Source organism: Microcebus murinus, chromosome 20 (assembly GCF_040939455.1).
Source record: "Microcebus murinus isolate Inina chromosome 20, M.murinus_Inina_mat1.0, whole genome shotgun sequence".
Classification (NCBI taxonomy): domain Eukaryota; kingdom Metazoa; phylum Chordata; class Mammalia; order Primates; family Cheirogaleidae; genus Microcebus; species Microcebus murinus.
This window is the reverse complement of record NC_134123.1, coordinates 29,690,413-29,712,231: the sequence shown is the minus strand read 5'-3', so window position 1 is coordinate 29,712,231 and position 21,819 is coordinate 29,690,413. Positions and strand designations below refer to the sequence as shown.

The 21,819-nt window shown below is 42.5% G+C and overlaps 1 protein-coding gene across 2 annotated transcripts; it reads left to right on the top strand.

Moving 5' to 3' along the window:
• The first annotated feature begins 3,484 nt into the window (after nt 1–3,484).
• C20H16orf46 (chromosome 20 C16orf46 homolog) lies at nt 3,485–21,819 on the top strand. Of its 2 annotated transcripts, none has more exons than XM_012746563.3 (4): nt 3,485–3,747; nt 13,989–14,078; nt 18,407–18,658; nt 20,628–21,819. In XM_012746563.3, exons 3-4 carry the CDS (start codon nt 18,449–18,451, stop codon nt 21,618–21,620), a joined length of 1,203 nt encoding a protein of 400 aa, XP_012602017.1. In that variant the 5' UTR covers nt 3,485–3,747; nt 13,989–14,078; nt 18,407–18,448; the 3' UTR covers nt 21,621–21,819. The 2 variants fall into 2 exon arrangements, with proteins under 2 accessions (XP_012602017.1, XP_012602018.1); XM_012746564.3 differs by lacking the exon at nt 3,485–3,747 and adding an exon at nt 3,796–3,893.

The following is a 21,819-nucleotide window of genomic DNA, read 5'->3' as shown; positions in this document are numbered from 1 at the left end:
TGATGGGGAGTGTTGAAGTTTTTTCTTGGTTGTACAGTATCAAATGAAACAATATTATCTTAATTTTGCATATACTGCATTTGCTGGTGCTATTTTTATACAGTGAGCAACAGCTTTGCAGCAAAATAATAAAATATTCAACTTCATTAATCATGTTGTTTTGATGTTAATATTTTATTTAGTGACTATGTTAGTATTTCTGAAAATGCTAACTTAGCTTATGGAAAGTTTTTTTTTAAAGGGAAATTTAAGCCATAACAATGAAAGGTTCCAAGAAAATGTTTCCTTTCAGTCACAAACCTGATTTTTCTTAAGCAAAGATCTAATGGCCTGATGGCATTGAGTACTTTTTGTCATCTTTAATAAAAAATGTACCACTTGCTATTTTCCTGTCATGCTACGTTAGAAGAGAAGAGAAAAAACAAGGAAAGGTGAAACTTTTGATCAGCATAGCACACAGTATTCTTAAGAAGTTAAACCACAGTCAGACTGCTACTTAAATAATGAGAGAAATGGACACAGTGAGGCTTTATGAGCTCAGATACTGACTTGGTGAATATTCTTTGAATATGTTAAAGCATATTTACAGTGCCCAAAACTAAAATAGCAGACTCTCTAATTTAACCAACTGTAATATGCTTATATTTTGGGGGTGGGGTGATATACACACAAAGCAAGAGGAGATATTCCTCTATCATTTTCCTATCTTTTTCCTATATGAAAGAGAAGTATTCAGATACTACCACCTTCTGGTGGTGACTAAATAGCAAATATGAGAACTTAGAGTAAGTAGATAAATAACATTCAAATCTTTACTGTTCCTCAGCAGAAGAAACTATTCTTTCTAGGACTCTGCTGAAATATGTCTGCTTTGGAAATAGACAGGGATGAGTAATTATCACATAGATTTAAAGATTTAACCTTTTGTTTTGAAGGTGCTCTCATATAGTACCATCTTTAATCTTCACAACAGCTAGAGTTAGGCAGGACAAACCCACTACTACAACCATTTCACAGATTAGGTGATGGGGAGAGGACAAGAAATGTGCTACATAGTTGGGAACATGGTAAGGATTTTTACATTTCCTGGTCTCTATCAGTCCCTTAGCAAGTGTTACTATAAAAATACTTAAATGGACCAGGCTTGGTGGTGTTTGCCTGTGATCCCAGCTACTCAGGAGGCTGAAGTGGAAGGTTTGCTTGAGCCCAGGAATTTGAATCCAGCCTTGGGCACCATAACAAAACTTCATTTCTTAAAAAAAAATTCTTTTAAGTACATAAATGGTAAATTTTTTTTTTTGAGACAGAGTCTCACTTTGTTGCCCAGGCTAGAGTGAGTGCCGTGGTGTCAGCCTAGCTCACAGCAACCTCAGACTCCTGGACTCAGGCGATCCTCCTGCCTCAGCCTCCCAGGTAGCTGGGACTACAGGCACACACCACCATGCCAGGCTAATTTTTTCCTATTTTTAGTTTGGCTAATTTCTTTCTATTTATAGTATAGACAGGGTCTGCTCTTGCTCAGGCTTGTCTACAATTCCTGAGCTCAAGCAATCCTCCCGCATTGGCCTCCCACAGTACTAGGGTTACAGGCCTGAGCCACCATGCTAGGCCCATAAATGATAATCTTGGCAGGGGTGGGTTGGGGAGAAATGAGTGATCTAAAGGTGGGAAGCAGAAATGGCCATTCTAGAGTGAAAGTACATCAGTGATTATAGTCTCTAGAAAAGGTGGGCAGTTTATTTTCCCTTCCCAGAGACACACACACTCTGTCAGAGTGGTCTAACAACCACTCTGAACAGAACACATGGCATCTTGCTCTTTTACTTTAGAATACAGGGCCAAGTTCACTGCCATTTCTGTCACAGTACTGCCAAAAAGGCTTTCAATGTCCCTCCAAAGTGACTGGCTCAATAGCATTTGATTTCTTCTATCTCACATATTCCTTTTGAATGGTTATGGCCTTAAGAGAATCGCTTAATAAAATTTTTGAAGAATGCTAATACTTCAGAAATGGAATAGGTTACCCTTTGTTCCCATGTCACCTTCCAGGTAATTTGAAGTATTTAACAGTTGATGGCTTTAGGTTCTTAATAAAAGAAACCACTAGAGGGCTCTCAGCATAGGCATGCCAGGATGAAAAATGAGGCTAGTTTGAAAATGAGGCTAGCATTTCAGATCAATTCCTCAGTAAATCAGAATTTCTGGAATTTTCTGCAGTATTTCTGAGGCTACAAGAATACAGCCCACGTTATGTTTTGGAAATTACGCTAACTATAAGTATGCCCTTTTTAGTGTATTCTTTCAGACCGAATCACTTGCTTTCCATCCTCGGAGAGGGACCTTTCGTTACAGGGATTAAATTCCTCTTTCTTCCCTTCAACAGGGCTTTTACTACTGACCACCTACCCTGGTCAGTCTTTCCTTTCTCTTATTTTTTCATTGAATAGATTTTATTTTTTAAAGAGCAGCTTTTAGGTTCACAGCAAAACTGAGCAGAAAGTACAGTTCCATATATTCCCTGCCCCCTACTTTCTCTCTTCTTGAAACATCCCTTTTGCTATTTGGGATCTTATTCCTCTAGTTTCTGGTACCTTGTCTCAATCTCTGTGTTGGCATTTTATAAGCTTGACTAGCCAAACACTTGTCCCTTAACGTTTCTGCTCAATCATGCTATCAGGCTTTTTATCTGCTAAATATAAAAAGTGATCCCCAGCAGATTTCACATTGGGGTATGCAGACACAATTAGCACGTAGGAAACCGGTTTCCAGATCTTCCAACTTCCACATGTACTTACGAGAATGTGCTTTAGTCAAGTTGTTTAATATTCATTTAGTAAACTTCAGTTAAGCTACTCCCCAGAAACTGAGAAAGTAGCTTTATAAGTTGCGTGACAAATTCAAATCCTTATCTTAATTGGGTAGCTTCAAACTGTGTTGAACAGAATTAAAGGAGAAGCAAACCAAATTATCAACTGATAGGACATGAAATTCAACCTTAGTACTGTCCCAGTTAAGTGAGGGATGCTGCCATGAAGTTTTGGGCCTTTGAAGTTTGCGCTACTGGGAAACCAGCAGGGCAGTTCTCAATGCGGGCAGGGGCGACTCTGCCCTAGGGGTCAGCTGGCAAAATTTGGGGGCATTTTTGGCCGTGTAGCATCTGCTAGGGGTCCCAGAAGGCACGGGAGAGTCCCCCACAGAGCTTGCGCGCCTAGACGCCGGCGGTACGAGGTTGGGACGGCTGCCCCAGCAGCTGCAGTTCGCGCCTCCAGCCCCACCGTCCCCGTCCCTGGCCTGACGTCACGGCTAAGCGTACCTCTTCAAGTTGCCCGCGGCTTCCAGGAGCTGCGGAGAAGTGCGAGGCCGGGGATCCGCCTCCACCTCGCCCCGCCTCCACAGTCCCCGACACCAGCCTCCGGCGCTCGGCTTTGTGGCGCGGCGCTGCTCACGTCACTTCCGCCGCAAAGCCCGCGGCCCCGCCCCCAGCGCGGCCGTAACCCAGGCAACGGCCGGCCGGCAGCCGTCTGCTCTTAGTGCTAGCCCGCCGGCCGGGACTAGCTGGCGCGGGGCCTTCCACCTCGCCCAGACCCACATGCGGGTGTGAGCGGCCGCTTCCCCGCGCCCGGGGCAAGGCCCTCGGCCACTGCGCGGGCGACAGAGCGAAAGGCCTTGCGCCGTTTGGAAGGAAGCGACCCTCTGACGTGTGGAAGCAAAGGGGACGCGGTAGTGAGGACCAGGGGCTGCACCAAGGTGGGCGGGGCGGCGGGAGGAACCGTTGGGGGCGGGGCTCTTGGTCGTGGGGGCGTGGTCAATGGAGGAAGGGGAAGAGATTGGTGGGACCAGCGGGGACGTTTTCCCGAATGGAATAGCTGTTGGAAGAAGGGCTGTGTGGCACGGTAGGAACTGCTGGAGGAAGGAGAGGAGCTGGATGAGGAAGAAATAGGACCACGGAAGGAGGGGAGGAGCCTGATGGGAAAACGGGGGGTCGTGTGGGGAGGGGGCGGGGCTGTGGGAAGAGGAGGAGGAGCAGCCAGGTGTGCTTTAGGCGCTACAGGTGGAGTGTATGTGGTTGATGATTTACACGTTCCTGGAGAGACCGTAAGCTGTGTGAGAGCTGAGAAGACGGGCGTTACTTTTTATTTTATTCCCAGTGCTAGGCACTTAGTGAATTAATTAGTCTGAGTTGAAAAGGGGGAGGAGTGGAAGACTGGGATCGGAGCAGACCTGGTCTCACCTGAAAGGATGGTTTAGAAACCGTGCTCCTAGGGATCGTTCTATGAACACTTAATCAAAGTGGCTGTGCCCTCTGGGCATGTCGTAAGCAAGGCACGAATAATTTAACATGGGAAGATGACATACACTTGAAAATGTGAACAGATTGTGCAAGTTGGTTGTGCGTGTGCTTGACTTGGAAGCAAAGATACAGCTTGTCTAGTGTGTTCCAAAACTGTCAGTTAAATAGGACTTCCAGCGAGATTTTCTTGTAGAAACTATGTTGCCAGTGATCAGCATTCCCAGGCTGATCTTTAACACCCATCTAACTAGTTCATATGAGTGACGATTAGCTGTGTATTAAGAAACTTAATTTCCACCATGGGTATCAGTGTTTCTATTTATTTATTTCTTCATTCAACACATATTGTTAAGGACACATATTGTTAAGGACTCTGTTGAAGTCGTTCCAACTCCAACAGAGGGTGCCAGAAACCCATCTTACCCTGGCTGAAATTCTCTTCCCCCACACACAAGAGAATACGGCCCTGGCTGAAATTTTAACAACATATTGAAGATACCTTTAAACCTGTAGCTTCTAGGAAGATGAGGGTGTGGGTACAGCATAGAGCCAATGAGAAGTTGGGGCAAGGTAATAAGGGGTTTTCAGGAATTACAACCTGCTTTTGACATAAACAGGGTGTGAAAGCTGGCTGGGCTTTGGTCTCTTGTGGCCCATCAACATTCGTCCCACCATTAATAGATTGGGAATGTGTCGGCCAGGTGCAGGAATCTAGGGTAAGGTGTTTGTGACCTGACTGTATAGACAGACAATGGCAAAAATATGTTACTTGTGCCACTACTCTTATTTATTTCCTGGCAGACACCATTAATCAAGCACAGAACTTTTTCCTGCAGTGGTCAGGTTTTAAGATCCTTTTCCACATACCACTCTAGGTAGCCACACTGCTTGTTTGGAATTCACAATTTGGAACCTATTCTTTTATACTTGATATATAGAAAATGTAAAGAAATTGAGACATCAATGTTAATGTAAACTTCCATAACTCTTTGTAGGTTCCTTGTCTTTTTAAATTAGGATTACCTAAATGGATGGATCTGGACTCCTGTAGATGAGAATTAGAAATGTAGGCCAAATAATTGTAGAGTGAGGTTAATTTGCAGCTTGTTGAATAATTAGTAAGTGTCCCAGTGGAAGGGATATCCACAGGACATTTTCCTTTGCCCTGTTCTCTTTAATATTTTTGTTAGTGATATAGATGAAGATACAGCACATATGCTCATGGCATTAATGGAGTCTTAAAGCAGGAAGGAATGGCCAAACTGAAGGTTTTCAGAGTCAGATTCTGAATGATCTAAGCAGGTTAGATGATAGTCCAAAACCAAGAAGGGGAAATTTTATAAGGATCTTATATGTTTGTGGGTCTAATTAGCTAAAACAAAATGAATAAAGAAAAAGAAGCAAATTTGGTGTAAACAAGGTCTAAAGAAAAAGAAACAAAAAGGAAAATCAACAGCATGGAGGATATGGACTGCAGACGACAAGGACTTCTAGCCATTCCTGTAGGAAAAATGTCTAGAAGTTATAGTTGACCTCAACCTCAGTTTTAATCGAGATTGGGTTATAGCTTTTTTTTTAGACAGAATCTTGCTCTGTCGCCCTGGGTAGAGTGCAGTGGTGTCATCATAGCTCACTGCAACCTCAAACTCCTGGCCTCAAGGGATCCTCCTGCCTCAGCCCTCTGGAGTAGCTGGGTCTATAGGCTTGTGCCATCATGCCTGGCTAATTTTTATATTTTTGGTATAGATGGCGTCTTGCTCTTGCTCAGGCTGGTTTCAGACTCCTCAGTTCAAGTCATCCTCCTGCCTTGGCCTTCCAGAGTGCTGGGATTATAGGCGTGAGCCTCTGTGCACAGGCCTTTTTCTGTGTTTCTTGGCAGTTCAGTAAATTCCATCAGGAGGCCTTATGTACTGACTTACAAATAATTGGACAATTATTTATGGAGTTCCTCTAAATTACCTTCATGAACACTCATATCTGGTTTATTATGCCTTTGTTGCACACCTGGTTTTTTGTTCAGTAAGTCCTTGTTCAAAATCTTTACTCCAACTTAAACTATGTTATCCATCCTTTGATATATTTCAGTTTGCTCAAGGTCAAATTTCATGGTACCCTGGCTTCCACATTTCATTTCTCGAACCCCTCTGACTTAAATGGCTTAAATGACTTTTAATGGCTTAAAAATTTATTATGAAAAGTTTCACACACATAAAAGAAGAGACAATAGTACAATTAATCTCTAATAGTACAGTTAATCTGCAATTACATGTCCTCAGGTCCATCTACAACAAACAGAACTCATGGCACTTATGTTTCATTATTCCCTGCCTAATCAAAACCTCACACCCTACCTAGCAGGATTATTTTGAAGCAAATCATAATAGCGTATGTTACTGGTAAAATAAAGTAAACCATCTAACACTTCTTTGGCTAATAATTACCATTGTATTTCTGTCTTTAAATGCTACTAGAAAGGGTATCTTCTGGATCATGGTGAATTTCCATAGGCTGTATTTCTCAGACTCTCATTCACTTCCTTTATTTCATTCCCAAATATCTTAAGTTCTTTGATGAGTTTTTCTTTGGGTTTATTCTTGTTTATCCATGTACTTTGGGGGCTTAGAGATCAGTCAACAATTTCTTTGCACATTTTGGTTCTAGTCACTTCAATAGCTTGTATAATCGAGTTTAATGCCATCTGGCTTACATCTGTGAGCTTTCCTGCTTTGTACTTCAAATCCATTTTTATGGTTGGCTTCTGCAAATGCATTTCCCATGGCAGCATTTTGACTGTAATCTTTGTGTTTTCTTTTCTTTTTTTTTTTTTTTTATTTCGGCATATTATGGGGGTACAGATTTTAGGGTTTCAAGAAATGCCCATTTCCCCCCTCCCCCCAAAAGTCTGAGTCTCCATCATGACCATCCCCTAGATGGTGCACATCTCACTCATTATGTATGTATATACCCGCCCCCCTCCCCCCTCCCACCTGCCCAATACCCTATTACTGTAGTACCTATGTGTCCACTTAGGTGCTACTCAGTTAATACCAGTTTGCTGGAGAATATATCTGGTGCTTGTTTTTCCATTCTTGGGATACTTCACTTAGTAGTATGGGTTCCAGCTCTAACCAGGAAAATATAAGATGTGCTATATCACCATTGTTTCTTAGAGCTGAATAGTACTCCATGGTATACATATACCACATTTTATTAATCCATTCTTGGATTGATGGGCACTTGGGCTGTTTCCACAGCCTTGCAATTATGAATTGTGCTGCTATAAACATTCGAGTGCAGGTGTCTTTTTTGTAGAGTGTCACTGGATCATTTGGGTAGATGCCCAGCAATGGGATTGCTGGATCAAATGGTAGATTCACTTGTATCGCTTTAAGGTATCTCCATATTGCTTTCCACAGAGGTTGAACTAGTTTGCAGTCCCACCAGCAGTGTAGGAGTGTTCCTCTCTCTCCACAACGACCCCAGCATTTATTGTTTGGAGATTTTTTGATAAAGGCCATTCTCACTGGGGTTAAGTGATATCTCATTGTGGTTTTGATTTGCATTTCCCTGATGATTAGAGATGTTGAGCATTTCTTCATATGTTTGTTGGCCATTCTTCTGTCTTCTTTAGAGAAATTTCTGTTCAAGTCCTTTGCCCACTTTTTAATGGGGTTATTTGATTTTTTTCTTCCTAATTTTCGTGAGTTCTAAGTATATTCTAGTTATCAGTCCCTTATCGGATGCATAGGATGCAAAAATTTTCTCCCATTCTGTAGGTTGTCTGTTTACTTTCATGACTGTTTCTTTGGCTGTGCAGAAGCTTTGTAGTTTGATCATGTCCCATTTATTTATTTTTGTTGCTGCTTTGATTGCCTTTGGGGACTTCTTCATAAACTCTTTGCCCAGGCCGATGTCTAGGAGAGTGTTTCCAACGTTTTCCTCTAGAGTTCTAATGGTTTCATACCTTAGGTTTAAGTCTGTTATCCAGCATGAGTTGGTTTTTGTGAGAGGTGAAAGGTGTGGGTCCTGTTTTAGCCTTCTACAGGTGGCTATCCAGTTTTCCCAGCACCATTTATTGAAGAGGGATTCTTTTCCCCAGCGTATGTTTTTATCTGCTTTGTCAAAGATGAGATGGCTATATGAGGATGGTTTTATATCAGGATTCTCACATCTGTTCCACTGGTCAATATTCCTATTTTTGTGCCAATACCATATTGTTTTAATTACTACAGCTTTGTAGTATAGTTTGATATCTGGCATATTAATGCCTCCCATTTTGTTTTTGTTGCCTAGAATTGCTCTTGATATTCGGGGTCTTTGGTACCATACGAAGCGTAAAATTATTTTTTCTATATCTGTGAAGAATGCTGATGGGATTTTAATAGGTATTGCATTGAATCTGTAGATCAGTTTGGATAGTATAGACATTTTGATGATACTGAGTCTGCCGATCCACGAGCACGGTGTGGATTTCCATCTGTTTACATCCTCTGCTATTTCCTTCCTCAGTATTTCATAGTTCTCCCTGTAGAGGTCTTTTACGTCCTTGGTTAAGTATATTCCTAGGTACTTTAATTTCTTTGTTGCTATTGTGAAGGGAATTGAGTCTTTGATTTGGTTCTCAATTAGATTGTTGTTGGCGTATATGAATGCCTCTGATTTCTGTGTATTGATTTTGTATCCTGAGACTTTACTAAATTCATTGATCAGTTCCAGGAGTTTCTTGGTTGAATCCTTGGGGTTTTCTAGATACAATATCATATCATCAGCAAACAGTGAAAGTTTGATCTCTTCTGCCCCTATCTGGATGCCTTTGATTCCATTTTCCTGTCTGATTGCTGTAGCCAAGACTTCCAGTACTATGTTGAACAGAAGTGGAGATAGTGGGCAGCCTTGTCTGGTTCCAGTTCTAAGTGGGAATGATTTCAATTTTTCCCCATTCAGTATGATGTTGGCTATGGGTCTGTCATATATGGCTTGTATCATTTTTAGGTATGTCCCTTCTATGCCTATTTTCTTAAGTGTTCGTATCATGAAAGAGTGTTGAATTTTGTCAAAAGCTTTTTCTGCATCTATTGAAAGAATCATGTGGTCTTTGTTTTTGCTTCTGTTGATGTGGTGAATTGCATTTATAGATTTACGTATGTTGAACCATCCCTGCATCCCTGGGATGAAGCCCACTTGGTCGTGGTGGATTATTTTTTTGATAAGTGTCTGGATTCGGTTAGCTAAGATTTTGTTGAAAATTTTTGCATCTATATTCATTAGGGATATTGGTCTGTAGTTTTCTTTTTTTGTTGCATCCTTTCCTGGTTTTGGTATCAGAGTAATATTCGCTTCATAAAAGGTGTCGGGGAGGTTTCCGTTCTTCTCGATGTTGTGGAATAGTTTCTGCAAGATAGGTACTAGTTCTTCTTTGTAAGTATGATAAAATTCAGGTGTGAAGCCATCTGGACCGGGACTTTCTTTTTAGGGAGATTTTTAATTGCTGTTTCTATTTCAGCTGTTGAGATTGGTCTGTTCAGGGAATCTATTTCTTCCTGGTTGAGCCTAGGGAGGCTGTGTGTTTCTAGAAATTTGTCCATTTCCTCCACATTTTCTAGTTTGTGTGCATAAAGATTTTTGTAGTATTCATAAATTGTATCTTGTATCTCTTTGGGATCAGTTGTGATATCTCCTTTTTTATTCCTGATGGAGCTTATTAGAGATTTCTCTTTTCTGCTTTTCGTTAGCTTAGCCAATGGTGTGTCAATTTTGTTTACTTTTTCAAAGAACCAACTTTTTGTTTTATTAATCTCCTGAATAGCTTCCCTGTTTTCAATTTCGTTTAGTTCTGATTTGATCTTGTTGATTTCACTTCTTCTGCTGGGTTTGGGGTTGGTCTGTTCTTCTTTTTCCAGCTCTTTGAGTCGTTTCATTAGATTGTCTATTTGTGATCTTCTTGTCTTTTGGTTATAGGCATTTATGGAGATAAACTTTCCTCTCAGAACTGCTTTAGCTGTGTCCCAGAGGAGTTGATAACTTGTCTCTCCATTGTCATTTTCTTCATAGAACTTTTTTATTTCGGTCTTGATTTCTTCATTTACGAAGTAGTCCTTTAGTAGGAGGTTGTTTAATTTCCACGTTTTTGTGTAGAAATGTGAGTTTCTGTTAGGGTTGATTTCTAGTTTTATTCCACTGTGATCTGAGAAGGTACATGGTATGATTTCTATTTTTTTAAATTTCTTGAGATTTTCTGTGTGTCCTAGGATATGGTCAATCTTAGAGAATGTCCCGTGAGCTGATGAGAAGAACGTATATTCAGTGGATTTTGGGTAGAATGTTCTGTAGATATCTGTCAGACCCAATTGTTCTAGAGTTTTGTTTAAGTCCATTATTTCTTTATTAATTTTCTGTTTGGAGGATCTGTCTCGTGCCGTCAGTGGGGTGTTGAAATCTCCGGCGATTATGGAGTTGCTATTAATCCATTTGCTTAGCTCCAGTAAGGTTTGCTTTATGAATCTGGGTGCACCTAAGTTGGGGGCATATATATTTAAAATTGTTATCTCTTCTTGTTGGACTGTGCCCTTCACCATTATATAATGACCCTCTTTGTCTTCTACTACTTTTGTTGGTTTAAAAACTAAATTGTCTGAAATTAGAACTGCCACACCAGCCTTCTTTTGGCTTCTATTTGCTTGGAATATTGATCTCCACCCTTTTATTTTTAGTCTATATGCATCCTTGCAGGTTAGATGTGTTTCCTGAAGACAGCATATACTTGGCCTGTATTTTCTTATCCATTCAGCCAGCCTATGTCTCTTGAGTGGAGAGTTTAAGCCATTCACATTTATTGTGAGAACTGATAGGTAAGGTAGATTACTGATCATTCTGTTGGGTTGGATGTTGTTGCTATGATTTCTGTCTTGAGCCATAGTAATATCTGGCCTTTAATATCTTTGGGTTTTGGTTGTTTTTATATTCGTGGGTTATTATTATCATGTTCCGTGCGTAATGCTGTTTTAAGTACTTCTTGTAGGGCTGGTCTTGTCTTGGTGAATTCTCTGAGCCTTTGCTTGTCTGAGAATGTTTTTATTTCTCCTTCATATACGAAGCTTAGTTTTGCAGGGAATAATATTCTAGGCTGGGCATTGTTTTGTTTCAAAAGAGTGAGAATGGGGCCCCAGTCTCTCCTTGCTTGTGAAGTCTCATTAGAGAAGTCTGATGTTATTCGAATTGGCTTTCCCTTGTATGTTACTTGCTTCTTTTGTCTTAGAGCTCTTAGAAGGGCCTCTTTAGTTGATACTTTGGTCAGTCTGATGACTGCATATCGTGAGGTCTTCCTGTTTGTGTTGAATCTCCCAGGGGTCCTCTGAGCTTCTTGAACTTTTATATCAAGATTTTGAGCAAGGCCTGGGAAATTTTCCTCTATTATATCTTGAAACAGCTTGTCCAACCCTTGAGTGTTGTCTTCTTCCCCTTCTTGTAAGCCTATGACCCTCACATTAGGTTTCTTCACATAATACCACAACTCTTGTAGGCTTTGCTCTTTTCTCTTGTTTCTCTGCTCTATTTCTGTGACTGATTTATTTAATTGGAGGGTGTTATCTTCAAGCTCTGAGATTCTTTCTTCTGTTTGATCTACCCTGTTCTTGAGACTTTCCACTGTATTTTGTAGTTCCTTGAATTGATTCTTCATTTCCAGGAGTTTGGTTACACTTTTCTTCATTGTGTCTATTTCTTTTCCCATATCCTGGAGACTTTTTGTGGTTTCTTTGTGTTGGTTATTGAGTTGTTGTTGCAGCTGGGTGAGTGTTCTTATGATCCACATACGAAATTCCTCTTCTGTCATATTGGTTGCCTGATTTTGGTCGGTGTTCATTTCTAGGGGGCTGGTGCTCCTCTTTGGGGGTGTGTTTTCCATTTGGTTCTTCATATTTCCTGAGTTCTTTCGCTGATTTCTTACCATGTCGATCAGTTGTTGTTTCTTTCCTTAGGTTATTGTTTGGGTATTCACACACCTTGTTTAGTTTCTGAGGCGTTAGGTGGTGTCTGTGGGTGAAATTGGACCACTCCCTGTATATTGAGTCAGTGGGTGCCGTGGAAAGGCTGTGCAAGATGCCGTCCCTGTCAGTAGGTGGCGTTTGCTTGGAGGAACAGGCTATACTGTTGATTTTGTGTCCTGTTAACAGCTCTTGTTCTGGGCGGAGCTGGGTTGGGTAAGCCTGCCCTCAGGCTGTTAGCAGGGGTCAAAGTTCTGTTCTCTGCTTCCAGGGAAAGCTGTCAGGGCGGGGCTGGAATGGTCCCGCTCAGCCAGAAAGTCTGTGTGTGGGGGTGGGGCTGTCTGAGACCCGCAGTCTGGAGCGGGCCTCGCTTCTTTCCACCCTCCCCAACTCCACAGCTACTCCTGGGCCTCTGCCAGCAGGCCAGACCACAAGCCACCAGGCCTCCCCGGACTGTGATGCCGGCGGGGAGGTTCCCTGCACAGGAAGGCCACCTGGGTTGGGCGCACGGCCTCCTCCTGGGAGGAGGGTTGCCCTCTAGGACGCCTATCCGCCCCTGGAGGCACACAGACCTCAGTAGGCTGTTCATGTATAACCCTTCTGTGCCCCGGGCAATGCTAGCCCTCGTTGCAGGGGATCTGGTCTGCAGGTCCGACCTCTGGGTCCCAGAGTTCAAACTGTATCCCCACCAGGGAGAGGATTTCCGGTTCCAATTCACCCACAGGGAGCCCAAGCTGGGTCTATGTCTGTCAGTCTCTGAGTCGGCACCATTCTCCTGGGAGCACGGTGCCAGCAGCACCTGGGAGGGCGGGCAGGTAGGGAGCTCACAGTCTGAGTTCCCCTGAGTCAGGTGTAGGGTCCCAAACGGGAAGGTCCCGTTCCCTGGAGGTGCCTCCTGCTGCACGGCTCGGGTCTGTGCACACGGAGGTGCCCGGAGGAAGTTGGGAACCTGGTGCCACGTCTGCTACAGGCTCACCATTGGCAGGCGGCGGCAGTCTCTGGGCTGGTGACCGCAGGTCTCTCCACCCGCTGGGGAGCCCACCAGCAGTCCCGAATGCAGGGGAGGGGAAACAGCGAATCCACCTACCCTTGCCGCTGGTCTCTGGGCTGCTCCGGTGGTCTCAGCCTCCAGTTCTCCTCCGCAGCCTCCTCCCGTGGAGTCTCCCGGGGTCTCAGGTACCCCTCCTTCCGGCCCTTGTCCGCTGTATGCTCGTCTTCTTGCTTCTTTCCTCTAATTTCTGCTAGAATCTGTCTTTTTTGCAGAGACACTCTGTCTGGCGGTGTTATTCGTCCGCCATCTTGCCCTTTGTGTTTTCTTGATGTGGTGGAAAACATTAGTATGGACTCTGATGTATGCTTTATACCTATGATTCTGAAGCTGAATCATGTTGTAAAGCTCAGTGGAAGCCAAGAAATGGATAGCATGAACTCTTGAGTGACCTCAAATCTGTAAGTTAGGTATAATTTTACTACCAGAAAATATGACATCAATGTAGATTTCTGCATTCCAACATAAAAGTAAAACTGCATGCAATTTGCAAGAATCACACATCCATCCACTCTCTTAGTTGATCTTTGATTGCTTCTTATAGATTTCTGTTTGTCATTTGCTAACATGAGCTAGAAGACAAGAGTGGGTAATAAAGGTATGTTTATAGAAGGGAAGCTTAAAATGAAGACTGTTCTATCCACTAACTGAATTTCTTTTTAATTAGGAAAAGACCACCAATATTCTCCTTTAGTAGTGGAACATCCTGATCCTGCTTGAAGAGCACCAGAGTTCTGAAGGAGCATCTAGTGATCTGGTATGTAGTCATCTGACCTTTTGACTAATATTTCTGGGTGTGCTGACACAGGGATGATTCTTAGTTTGGGTTAGGAGGAGTCAATAGAGCTTTCATGAACCTGTGTTATATGAGTAAAGCACTTATAAAAATGCTCTGTTTATAACAGGTAAAGTATATATAACCATGCCTGGCACCTGGTAACAGATACATGACAGTGTGTGTTTTTATTAAATTATTATTGTTACCTGGGTTTATACTGCTACTTTGTAATAGAATGGGACTAGAGCCTCTTCTGGTACCCTCACTGGGTTCAATTTCTACAAAATAGGGGTTTACTCAGTATCATATCTTTTGGCCTCTGCTGTTCCTCTCTCTATATGTACTAGCTGGTGTCCCCTCAGACTTCACATACTCTTGTGGTGTGTGACGAATAGTTGAAGGAGCTGGAGTTGGGTACCCTGGAAGAGAGAAGAGTACCTGGAACTGTTTAAGAGGGTTGTTGGGATGTTGAGACAATGGGAAGTCTCAGGATCAATTCTTCACTCTTTTGTACTGAGAGACCACGTTGTGATTTTGATGGAGGCATGTTCATAGGTGTCATAGACCTCCTGAAGCCATCCATGCACTTCCCATCACGAAGCCTTGCCCTGGAGAGCAGAACTAGGGCCAAGGGGTAGAGGACATGATGGGTGTGGAAACCAGTGTTGGTCCAGTGTAAGGAAGAACTTTCTTTTCTTTTTTCTGAGACAGAGTCTCACTCCGTTGCCCTGAGTAGAGTACCCTGGCGTCAGCCTAGCTCACAGCAACCTCAAACTCCTGGGCTCATGCGATCCTCCTGCCTCAGACTCCCAAGTAGCTGGGACTACATGGGCGCACCACCATGCCAGGCTAATATTTTCTATTGTTAGTAGAGACGGGGGTCTCACTCTTGCTCAGACTGGTCTCTAACTCCTGAGCTCAAGCAGTCTTCCTGCCTCGGCCTCCCAGAGTCCTATTCTCAGTTTTTGTTTATCTAAAAATGTTTTATTTTGCTTTCATTCTTGAAAGATGTTTTCATTGAGTATAGAATTTTGTGTGGCCATTTTTTTTTCTTTTGGCATTTAATGAAGTTATTTTACTCTCTGTAGCCTCTATTATTTTTGATGAGAAGTTAACATATTATTTTTATGTGATAGGAAGTTTTTCTAATAACTGGTTTCAGGACTTTTCTATCTTTGGTTTTCAGAAGTTTGACTCTGATATGGCTAGATGTGGTTTTGTTTTTATTTATCCTTCTTGGGATTCACTGAACTTCTTAAATCTATAATTTTTTTTTTACCATATTTAGAAAAATTTCAGTCATAAATTATGTCTTCTGAAATTATTTTTGCCTCATTCTCTCTCTCCTCTCTTATAGGGAGGCCAGTTGTATGTGATTTAGGCTATTTAATATTGTCCCACAGGTCCCTGAGGCTCTGTTCATTTTGTAAATTCTTTTTTCTCTATATTTTCATATTGGATAATTTCTATTGATCTGTTTTCAAGTTTATGACTTTTCTTTTGTCCTTTCCAATATGCTGCTATTTTAAAATTTCAGGTGTTGTATTTTTCATTTCTAGAGTTCCTATTTTTAATAAATGGTTTTTGTTTCTCTACTAGATTTCCTACTTGCTAATTCATTATGAGCATATTTTCATTTACATCCTTGAAAATAGTCATATTTAAATAGTCATATTTTAAATGTTTTAAAATCCTGTCTGCTAATTCCAACAACTGGGTCATCTCACCATGAGTTATATTTTGTTTCTCCATGAGTCCAGTAGTTTTGGACTAAATCCTGGACACTGTACAAACTCTGGATTCTATTATATGCCTCTGAAGGATTCTGATCTTTTAAAATCAGGTAGTTATTTTGTCTGGATTCACACTATATACTCTATTTCTGCTTTAAAAATCTCTGTCTAGTTCTATCAGCTTCATCTGGGCTGCTTGGAATCTGACCTGTACATATGTCAGCCAGAGATTTGAGAAGAATTTCTGTATGGAATTTTGGGATACCCTGCTCTTCTGGCTTTCTCCTTTTCAGAATTTCCCCCACTCCACTCTCCATCTACTTTAGTTGCCCTGAACTCTCCCTTGCTTCTCCAAGCTTATGCCTATCTTCAGACAAAAAGCTGTAGAAACTAACCCAGGTCATTCCCTTTCTCCAAGTCTAGACTCCTCTGGTGCCTGCTTGTTTTGGATGCTCTCCAGTGCCTTCAGCAAGTTTTTTATATTTTGTCCATTGTTTTTAGTTATTACCTTTTGGAAGTTTGGTCCAGTAGAAGCTTCTTTCTTTACCGGAAGCCAAAGCCTATGGATTTCTGTTAACTATTTGCTTTGCCTTTTTCTTTTTCAGCTTCACCTCCCACTGGTTACCTTATGAACCAGCACTTACAATCCAGAAATGATTTTAAGTAGCTTCTAGGGCTATATACTTTTTCTTTTACAACAAGCAGCGCCAAGAGAGTATTTTTGTACCATCAGCCCCCACAAAGGTTCTGTGATGCATTTTGATCGATCCAGCTTAGATCACAAGCCTACTTGTGAACCCATTTTTTCATTGAGATAAAATTCATGTATAAGGCCGGGCGCGGTGGCTCACGCCTGTAATCCTAGCTCTCTGGGAGGCCGAGGCGGGCGGATTGCTCGAGGTCAGGAGTTCAAAACCAGCCTGAGCAAGAGCGAGACCCCGTCTCTACTATAAATAGAAAGAAATTAATTGGCCAACTGATATATATATGTAAAAAATTAGGCGGGCATGGTGGCGCATGCCTGTAGTCCCAGCTACTCGGGAGGCTGAGGCAGAAGGATCGCTCGAGCCCAGGCGTTTGAGGTTGCTGTGAGCTAGGCTGACTCCACGGCACTCACTCTAGCCTGGGCAACAAAGCGAGACTCTGTCTCAAAAAAAAAAAAAAAAAAATTCATGTATAAAACTTACTATTTTAATTAAAATATCATTCACTGGTAGTTTTTAGTATACTCACAATCTTGTGCAACCATAAATGACCACTACCTAATTCCAGAGCATTTTCATCCTTCCAAAAGAAACCCAATGCCTCCCAATTTCTTCCTCCCCTGCATCCCCTAGCAACCCTAATATTACTGTCTCTGTGGATTTACCTATTTTGGATTTTTTTATTTAAATGGATTCATGCACTATGTGGTCTTTTGTATCTGGCTTCTTTCACTTAGCCTAATGTTTTCAGAGTTCATCCACATTGTAGCATGTGTCAGGATTTCATTGCTTTTTGAGGCAATATTCCTCAATATTGCCTCAATATTAAGGAATATTCCATAATATTCCTTTGCATGAATATGCCCCATTTTGTTTATCTGTTCATTCCTCGTAAACAGTTGGGTTGTTTCCACTTTTTGGCTATTATGAACTTTACTGCTATGAACATTTATGTACAAGTTTTTGTTTGAATGCCTGTTTTCGATTCTCTTAAGTATATTCCTAGGAGCAGAATTTCTGGGTTTGATGGTAATTTTGTTTAACTTTTTTTTTCTTTAATTATTTATTTATTATTAGTTTAGAAAATTTTTTTTCTTTTCTTTTATCGCAAGACTTTTGTGGTGCTCAGCTGTTTCACTTTTTGAGTAGCTACCAAACCGTCTTCCAGACATTTCCGAAAACCAATTTTCATTGCCACCAGCAATGAATGAGGGTTCTGGTTTTTCTATATCCTTGCCAACACTTGTTATTTTGATTTTTTTTTTTCCTTTTCTTTTTGAGAACCAGTATTTATTTGGGGGAATGGAGCAGGGACAGACAGGTAGAGGTATGGGAAAGATAAGGAACTGATTGACATGGCCTAGACCACATGCTCCACCAGGTTCCCAAGAAGATTGTGGATACCCAAGCCAAATATCAAGGGTTGCTGGGAAGGGGAAAAGGAGGAGGGCAAGGAGGCTGGGGTGCATAAATCAGACGTATTCACTGCAGTTCTCTCAGGGGTAGCACAATATCATTTGGACATCTTTGGAGTGAGAAGTAGGGATGCTTGAACCTGCATTCCTTACTATGCTCTGTACCCCATTGCAGGAGATAGAGGCTGTGCTAGTGTCTTCCTGTTGTCTTTTCTTCACTCCTAATGTCAGACTTTAATTGCATCCATTAGTCTTTAAAATTAGCCTTATCTTTTTTTTTTTTTCCCAAGCCTGACGGAATGTTGGAAAATAATGCCAGTGGTTGTGGCAATGGATGGTTTCGTAATATTTATTCTTAGTCTATTCCTGGATGTCTTGAAAATATTTCACCTGAGTTATTGAACTGCTTTTTTAAAAAATTAACAGTAAAAACTAAGTTTAATCTACATTTTCAGACTGCAAGAAGATGTTAAAAACTTTAAGCAACCATCACAATAATGGATCTCTGTCAGAAAAATGAGACTGATACAGAAAATAGTGAAAATAATGAAATTCAAAGCACAGAAGAAACTGAACTCACCTGTACTTGTCCAGATGAAAGAAGAGAAAAGAATCATGTTTGTTGTCTTCTCAATATCAGTGACATTACACTTGAACAAGATGAAAAAGTCACTGAGTTTAGCATCAGGACTGGATGGGAAGAAGCGGTGAGTTTCTTCTTGAGTTAGATCTCTTACACATCAATGTTTTGATGCAAAACTTTTTTTTTTCAAAAATAGTTAATATTACCAAAATATGCAGCATCAATGAAATATAGAAAACCTTAGAACACAGGTAAAATGTTGTTGATGATAATAGCGGTACCTGTTATTAGGTATCTTTAGCCACTTAGCATGCGGATGGCGCAGTACTAAATGCTTTGCATATGTTAATTCATTCAACCTCTCCATAGCCATCTGAGGTAGGTGTATTAACAGCCTCACTTTTGGGATAAGGATACTGACTGAGTCACCACCACCAGCCAGCAAGTGACCAAGGCAGGGCTTGAGTCTGAGTCTTCCGAACTGCAGAACCTGAGCTCCTTAACCCTGTGCTGAACTCCCTGGGAGAACTGGGGTTTCTACCCTGGTGGTTCTACTCAGAACTCTGGGGGCTTATTCTTAAACTATTCTTAGAATCAATAATAGAATCCTAAACTTAAAGCTATAAGGAAACTATAGAGAAACTATAAGGAAACTTAGTCTTTCTGGTGATTAAACAGGATTGCCATATTAAGCAAACGAAAATATAGGACACCCAGTAAATTTGAATTTCAGATAAACAATACCTAACTTATTTAGTATAAGTGTGTCACAAATATGGTGCTGTATTTTTATCTGGCCACCCTATTTTAATGGTGACCTGTGGCAAGGGCAGCCAGGGGACTCTGGGCATGGATGGGGCAGGGTGTGCCTTGGGCATGCAGGACTCCTCTGCACCCCAGGACCTGCCTCTGCTATTTGCTTTCTCGCTACCTAAAAGCAACAGTCTTGGCCAAGCACAGTGGCCTGTAATCCTAGCCCTCTGGGAGGCCAAGGCTGGCGGATAGCTTGAGGTCAGGAGTTAGAAACCAGCCTGAGCAAGAACGAGACCCCGTCTCTACTATAAATAGAAAGAAATTAATTGGCCAACTAATATATATAGAAAAAATTAGCCAGCCATGGTGGCGCATGCCTGTATTCCCAGCTACTCGGGAGGCTGAGGCAGCAGGATTGCTTGAGCCCAGGAGTTTGAGGTTGCTGTGAGGTAGGCAGACACCACGGCACTCACTCTAGCCTGGGCAACAAAGCGAGACTCTGTCTCAAAAAAAAAAAAAGTTTTTGTTTGGCTGGGCACAGTGGCTCATGCCTATAATTCTAGCACTTTTGGAGGCCAAGGCAGGAGGATTGCTTGAGGCCAGGAGTTCAGGACCAACCTGGGTAACATAGGGAGACCATGTCTCTACAAAAAATTTAAAAAATTAGCCGGGCATGGTGGCATGCACCTGTAGTCCCAGCTACTGGGAGGCCGAGACAAGAGGATCACTTAAGCCCAGAAGTTGGAGGTTGCAATGAGCTATGATTGAGTTACTATACTCTATCTCAGGCGACAGAGCAAGACCAATATTTTTATTTTTATTATTTATTAATAATATTTTTTTGGCCAGGCGTGGTGGCTCACGCCTGTAATTCTAGCACTCTGGGAGGCCAAGGTGGGCGGATTGCTCGAGGTCAGGAGTTGGAAACCAGCCTGAGCAAGAATGAGACCCTGTCTCTGCTATACATAGAAAGAAATTAATTGGCCAACTAATATATTTAGAAAAAATTAGCTGGGCATGGTGGTGCATGCCTGTAGTCCCAGCTACTTGGGAGGCTGAGGCAGCAGGATCGCTTGAGCCCAGGAGTTTGAGGTTGCTGTGAGCTAGGCTGACGCCACGGCACTCACTCTAGCCTGGGCAACAAAGGGAGACTCTGTCTCAAAAAATAATAATAATATTTTTATTACTAAAAATAAATAAAAGGTTTTTACATTTTAAGTGAGTCAATTTTAAGAAAAATATTGGTTCCCATAAGACTGGCAAAATGGGGATGTGGCCAGAATTGGGGCAACTAGAGTTTGGGCCCCTTCGCTAGAAAGTAACTTGTTCTTCATTTGCAGGTCCAAGGCTGGGGAAGGACTTCTCCAACTGCCTGCATCTGGCCAAGGAAGAAACCAAAAAAGGCGAGGGTAGGAGAAAGTGCCAGCAGTGGCTGCTTAGTCTGTGTGAATCTCTCCCAAGGGAGCCTCGAGGTCAAGCCTCCCACAGAGGCTGGGACAGTAGAGGCAGGGGCTGACACAGAGGGCAGCCTGGAGAAGGATCGGAACAGCCTCTCCCAGACCCAGGGGTCCCCCCAGGGCTCCAGCACTGCTTCCAGGGAGATTAGTAAAATCTGCTTTCCCACCTACATTCCTGGAAAGAGAAAAAGTGTGCAAATCAAGGAGTTTATTTTGTGCACACAAGACTGGGCTGTCCCTGAGGCCAACAGGGGCAAGGCCCCCAGGAGTCCGGGGGTTGGCGCTGACAAAGGGCTCTCCACCTCAGACGCCCTGACCACCAAGGCCCTCTTAGTCCTGCCCCCCCTGAAACCTGCACTCCCCAATGGCTTGGATGTTCTGGGTAAGAAGAGTAAGAACTTTTTCTTGCAGTCAGAAGAGAAGGTACAGTCAGGAGAGAGTGTGGAAAAGGATGAGTGTGTGGCTTGTGCATATAGATTGAAAGCAGTTGACCGGAAAGGTGAAAAGAGACCTGTTGAACTGGCCAGGCACCTTAAGGTCAACAACACGCCGCCCTTCCCTTCCCCACTGGCCCGGACATGCCTGCCCTGTTCCCTCCTGCCTGAGAAAAACCTGGCGTTCCCTCCCAACCCCGGCAACGTGCAGTATCTCGCCACCTTGCGGCTTTTGCAGAAACAGGGAGTGCGAGGCTACAAAGTCAAATTCAAAGCCAAGGAGCCGAGACCTCCCGTGAACACCCAAAAGCGCGTTCTCACAGAGGCCAAGCAGGAAAACAGGCCCCAAACACTGGACACCAAAGTGTTCCCGAGACCTCTCTTGCCGTCCCTCACAGTGAGCAGAGTTGTGGTTCCCATCGACACCCACAGGGTCCTCTGAGTCGGCACAATAGAATTCCCAGGGAACACGCACTGCTTGCAGCTCTGAAATTCCTTCATCCTTTCTCATTCTCCTCTCTCTCCTACTACCTCCCCCCCCTCACTTTCTCTTTCCTCTTCTTCTCTTCTTTCCTCCCCCACTTTCGCTCATCTTTTTTTTTTTTTTTTTTTGTACCAGAAACAGAGGAAATTGAAGCTCA

Coding starts and splice junctions, on each gene's coding strand:
- C20H16orf46 (XM_012746563.3), top strand. CDS start 18,449: ATGGATCTCTGTCAGAAAAATGAGACTGATACAGAAAATAGTGAAAAT. Junction 18,659..20,627: donor GGACTGGATGGGAAGAAGCG/GTGAGTTTCTTC, acceptor CTTCATTTGCAG/GTCCAAGGCTGGGGAAGGAC.